At 40.6% G+C, this 6,049-nt stretch overlaps 1 protein-coding gene across 4 annotated transcripts in view; it reads right to left on the bottom strand.

Moving 5' to 3' along the window:
* Positions 1 to 621: 621 nt before the first annotated feature.
* Positions 622 to 6,049, bottom strand: part of apbb2 (amyloid beta precursor protein binding family B member 2) — a 49,699-nt gene continuing 44,271 nt past the window's right edge. For all 4 annotated transcript variants that reach the window (XM_022758493.1, XM_022758490.1, XM_022758491.1 and 1 more), the window contains one exon: positions 622 to 4,802. In XM_022758493.1, coding sequence (XP_022614214.1) covers positions 4,632 to 4,802 — 171 coding nt within the window. In that variant the 3' untranslated portion in view covers positions 622 to 4,631. The remainder of the gene's footprint in view (positions 4,803 to 6,049) is intronic.

The raw sequence follows: 6,049 nt of genomic DNA, 5'->3' as shown, positions 1-6,049 counted from the left end.
TCCTGTTAAATATTTAACAGTTAGGGACTGTACGCAAATTATAGCAGGGGAGGGTCGGGGTCAGAAAAGGTGGACAGGCATGTATTTTATGTTCTGCAGTAGAGAGGGTAGTTCCAGTTTTCATTATTCCAGATTAATATTTTAATTCCTCCCTTGTGATACTTAATGTAAAAGTATATATATGATATTATGTCATAAATAGGAGGCTTTTCATTCACAAATGGCATGATAAATGATCAGTTCAATGATACTGTTATACGACATTGAGATATTAGAAGGAAGGTTATGAAATTTATCTATTGCACAAAGGAGTTCCCAAAAAAAGTATTAACACCTGGTAGGGTCTTTAAGCATCTGTCTTGACCTTAATAGTTTATTAATAAATAATAATACATAGAATTTTTGCTTTCTTCTGCTTTATAGTGAATACTTTTACCTCTTGAAACTTTCTTTGGTTGAACTGCACACAACTTTTGTTCTGAGGCATCACAGGGCAAAAAACACTGGGAATAAACCAGATCAAATAAGAAAAAAAGAAAAAAGATGAAACAATAAAAAATAATCATTGCTTGAAGCCCTAATGCACACACAGACACACAAAAGCCAGGTGGTGTATTTTATAATGCTGTTTATTCTCACAATTGGTTACATTGATAAAGTGTACAAATCAGTGAGCAGCAAACGGAAGCCAGCACATCCATCTGTGGGAAATGGAGTGTGTGTGTGTGTTTTTGTTGTTGTTGTTTATGTATGTGAGCTTGACAGAGACGCTGGGAGTCCACTGCTGTTGCCATCATCATCATCATCGTCTTCCTCCTCCCCTTTCACTCCTCCTGTTCAGACCAGCAGTGGACCTCCAGCTCTCAGGGCACTGTACAAGGTGAAGATATATTCCTTTATCTGCCTTTTTCTGCAAAGCGGCGCTTGTTGTAGCATTGTGAGTTAACCAGAGACTGAGACAACGACACTGAGTCAAGAGACTTTACTTGCCCCAACTAATAAAATCAGTATATACCTTTATAAAATAGAATAAATAAAATAAAAAATATTTCTGTTCAGTACATACAGTCGCTCTTTCAACCGTCCAAGGGCATGCAAGGCTTTTTACGACTTTCCATTTCTCGAGATCAAAAGAATGCATAGATAATTGCTCAGTTAAATTCAGTATCAACTTAAGTGACAACTGTGAAAATTTCCAATCACCTCTCCTGTTGTCATTATTTGCTCTCGTATTTTTCTTATCTACAACAATGTATATCAGTATTTTACACTTTGGCCATTTGGTGAGTTGTCAAAAAAGGCATTTCATTTCAAGAAAAATAATAGAAAACTAAAGACATTCAAAAATGAAAAGATAGCTTATAACAATGATTAATGCCAAATATTACATTAAATGGATTTTATGTACACAACACATTTTAGTCATCTCATTCACATTTCAACATCCTTGTGACAAAAGAAGGTGACGTGGCTGAGTTTTCTCAACAAAATCTCAATTACACTCCTAGTTCCTTCCTCTGTATGTTAAATGTTGAGTTGAATATTAACAGAGAACAAGCAGGTCACAGCTTCAGCTGTAACAATCTGACCATTCACGAAGTCCTGTCGCTACGCCTGTCAAGCTGTCCTTTCTCACACAGCACTTATCAGGTTACAACGACAATGGAAGATTTCACTCTCAAAATCCGCAGTAATGAAACAATTGTTCTTTCACACACACAGAAACAAATAAAGCAGCTTCTCATTTCTAACTATCAACTGTGGATTTTGTTGGCTGAAAGATAAACTAGCAGATTTAATCAGCTGTTTGCACCTAGCATAAGCTGCAACTCTGAGTTAGTTAAAGATTGCTATTCAATTTTTCTCAAACTGACTAATTTTTAAACTAGATCCTTGTAAAAGCGCTCCTGAATATGCACTTGATGGGTAATACACAAGATTGTGCTAAAAGACAGACACTAAAGCTGCATTTCCCTTCGCAAAAAGTCAGTATCACCAGCTGATGATAATGTAACTCACATGGCAATTAAGGAGCAGCAGTGCAGTAATATAAACAAAGATGTAATTATATATGATTATATATTAATAATGTTATTCTAACATAATCCTTGGATGATGCTAATTATAGAAAAAACATACTTGGAAAGCAACACAGTGTGTGGAGTTTGGCTGAAGCTGGTGGAGTATAAATTTCCCAAATTAAAAACAAACAGCAGGACATTACTCTGCACTCTGTTAGACCGTCATTGTGGCTCCTACAGGGTGGACGTTCCAGTCCTGAGCGCATGTTTTTCTATATTACTGTAGCATACTGTACATCCAGGTCACAGAGTTAACCACTGGTTTCTCTAAAAGATGACTAACACAGAAGCTGGTTCAACAACAACACTGTGCTGACAGTATTTTCAGAATCCCCAAAGACTCCTCCAATGAAAAAAAAAAAAATCTTCCATCTGCTGAATGATAAAAAAGATTTGAGACTCTCTCTGTCCAGGTAGTTGGCTGGCTGCCATCTTTGTTTTGACTCATAAACAACTTTTATCAGTCAGTGAACTGATGATTTTTTTTTCATCCAGATGGTTAAAGAAACCTTTTGGGATTCTGGAAATACCTCCATGAAAATGGTAAGTGTCTCTACCAAATGACATGCTCCTTGCCTTTGGAAATTACTACTGTATGTATCAAGTCAGTTAACCGAGCATACTGTTTGGCATTTACGTTATAGCATATAAACACATGCTTTATTCCATTCCTTTCAACTGTGCTGTTTTGATTTTGGATTTGGAAAAAGCCACGAAAGAGACACCACCATTCAAACTGTCAGATAGCGAGTGTCTCTCTTACTACTGCCCTGTCCACACCGTTTCTGCATGTGGAGAGATCCAAAGCTTGACAGGCGGTTTAGCAAAAGGTCAGATGTTCAGCATCTACCTGCTACAATAAAGAACTTCACTAGAAATGATCATACATCCAAGCTTGTTGGGTATGTGATAATAAGGAGCTAGAAGTGAATAGTTGAGATTTGTGTGAGGAAAAAAAAACACAAAAAACAGAGAAAGAAGCATGTGATCTTGTGGCACTGATGAAAGTAGATGTACAGTAAGTAAGTAGGCAATGAAAGAAAAAATGGAAGGCGCATTCAAGTGAACAGAACCCTGGAGACAGATAGAAAGCAGCCCAGGAAAGTCCTGTTGATTTAAGTCAACATGTCTCTCTGTTGGCTTTCCTCTCAAATGGCCAAGGCTGGAGATAAAATCGCTCTCTCCTTCTCACCTCCTCACAGTTCAGACAACATCATCGCAACCATACCCAGGTATAAAAACACATTCCTCAAGTCTTCTTTTTCTCCCTCCAGGCTTTCCTATGCCGCCAATCCTCTTTTATTAGTGGACATGAGGTCTCTGAGGACTGATACTGAGGTGGGATTTAAAGTCAAATTTCCTCCAGCATGTGTATCAAAGAGCAGCAGCAGCAGCATGCTGACGTCTCCGTGTTTGGAGCAGCAGTCTAGTACTGTTTACCAGAACGCAGGGGAGCAGAGGAGAGAGGGCTAACACTGTCCATCCCCGCGTCTCTTCCTCCACTATGGCTATCGTCTGTCATTTTCCGAGGGATAACAGAGGAATAAAAACGAGATGTAAACATAAAGCATATGTAGGATGTTCTCGGGTGAAAGGTCACCGCTCGTTTAAACCCCTCCAAGCTGATTCTTGCACAGTTGATGAGAAAAAAAAAAGAGATAAGAAGACAGGATAAACAATGTGGCTTCTGATTTCTCACCCCTTCAGTCTCTGAAAGCAGCAGCAGTGTATTGATATTGTCTAGTATGATTCACCTTTCTATAAAAATTTCATGCAGGATCAGTTGAACAGATGAGTGTGTGGACTGTAATGGCCAAAACTCTTTAGCCTGTAGCAGCTCCCTTCTTTCTTTTGTTCATTGCTTACTGATCAGACACGAAAATCAGACATGATGGCTTTCATGATTCCTTCCTTCCATTGACTCACTAACTTGTATGTTACAGGCTACTGAGGATAATGAGAACGAGGGACAGAGGGGGGGAAAGCCACTACAGACTAACAGGACAACCAGGTGAATTGACAGCGGGATGTGGCCAGGTGTGCAAGGTCATGCTGGCAGCACAGGCATAGACACAAATACAATAAGATCACGGAGAGATCAGCAGTTTGGGCAGCAATGAGCTCACTCATCACACGTGCTGTGCTTGAAGGAGCACTTCCTACTTCAATATTTGCTCTCTTCTCCGCACTCCTTCTCTGTGCTGAGGGGGATGAGAGTTACTTCTATGTACACCAACATCGTTACGATCGTCATTCAGAAGTTTCTCGTGGTTGTTCCTTCTTGATGTGGGGGTTGAGTCTTTAATCATCTTAGTTATTTTGAGGAAACAGACTTGAATTGCTGCTCAAGAGCTGATAAAACTCTTGAGTTGAAATTCCAAGTTGCTCCAGAAAAGCGAAGGTATCGTGACATGGTTTCCCAAACCCTGGGGCTTTGCTGTGTTTCAGTGGTTACTGGGGTCTGTGGTGGCGACGGGTTTTGGCAGCAATGTGACTAGTTACCATGGTGACTGGGGGTTGTGGCAGGGAGTCGGTAGTGCTTCGCCGTGGTTACTGTGGCAACTCGGTGACGGGTCTCTTCTGTTTGAGGGTGTCGATGAGAGACAGGACCCCTCGCTTCACGCTGGTCGAGACCCGACGGGACACTGAGTCACCGGGAGGCAACGAGCCGCAGGCCTTCTGGGAGGGGGGTCGAGCGACCAAACACTTCTGGTACCGCAGCTGAGGGAGAGTGGGAGGGAGGAAGGGGCGGGGGAGAGAGACATAGTGTAAATAACAGAGAGTTACAACTGCTCAGTACAGGACTGTGAAGGGGTGTGTGTGTGTGTGTGTGTGTGTGTGTGGGAGTGAGCAAGAGAGAAGGAAAGCTGGACTGGTGCAGGCAGCTAGCTGTGATCAATAATAATGACTGATGCCTCTTGTCACAGTGAATCAGTTTAAGTGTGTGTATGTGTGTGTGTGTGTTCATATATCCAAAGTTCTGATGTGTGATCAATAGCCCAGCCAGCGGTCGACTAATCTTGTGACTCACACACAGCAGAGACGAGGAAGATGAGTAACCTCCACTAATGGGCTGCATTAGAGCAGAAACACCACAGAGGGCACTCTGGGCAGTGATTATGGACATTATAATGATAAAATAAAAACACATGAAAGGCATCATAGGGGTTACTAAGTCAGTGGACATGTGTCCTCTCTGAAAACTTTTCTTGCAAAGCAAAGACAACATGTAATACAATTACAACACTTAACTTTAAACAGGAAATCTATCCCAGATAACTTGCAAGGACATCCTCTTTCAGAGACAAAGGATGCTGAAAGCACTATATTTTCACTTTAAGTGGCTTCTCTTGATTTTAATGCATGTTTTACACCAACAGCGCTTTGACAGAGGGTCCCATTACAACCTGAACAGAACATATCGGTTGAACGGTAAAACACCCATCTGTCAAGACTGAAAAACTAAACCCAGACTAAACTATAGTCAAGGACATTCACTCACAGAAAGAGAGGCTCTATATGTCTACGCCTGCCTGTACTTCCAGTGGATGGTATTGGCTTAAATAAGATTTGCTAGATTCAAGCATTTTTGCATAGGAATGAGAGGCCCTTTTCATAAAACCATCAGGTTATAATAAGGTTACACATATATAAATTCATTTGTATTTTTTATGCTTGAATTTTCTGGGTCGTGTGTGTAAACAACCTCCTAACCTCTTTACAGTGCTGTACTCTCTACTCTCAATACAGTCTCGAGACTAAGGTGACCACTTGACACAAATATAAAACTGAGTTAGCATTCATGGTTATGTTACATTTACACAGATTACACAATTGTCTTTTGAAATTTAAAAGTGGATCTAAGTGCATGTTGGGAAATTCCTTCATTCCATAACTAACCCAGTAAGAGCAGGCTCAGAGTATTGCTGTTGTGTTTTCAGCTCCTGTCTTCTCGTTCAGTGACTCAC

This window comes from Seriola dumerili, unplaced genomic scaffold (assembly GCF_002260705.1).
Source record: "Seriola dumerili isolate Sdu_G_001 unplaced genomic scaffold, Sdu_1.0 BDQW01000301.1, whole genome shotgun sequence".
NCBI lineage: Eukaryota > Metazoa > Chordata > Actinopteri > Carangiformes > Carangidae > Seriola > Seriola dumerili.
The sequence above is the reverse complement of the archived record's forward strand: the minus strand, read 5'-3'. Positions and strand labels throughout refer to the sequence as shown.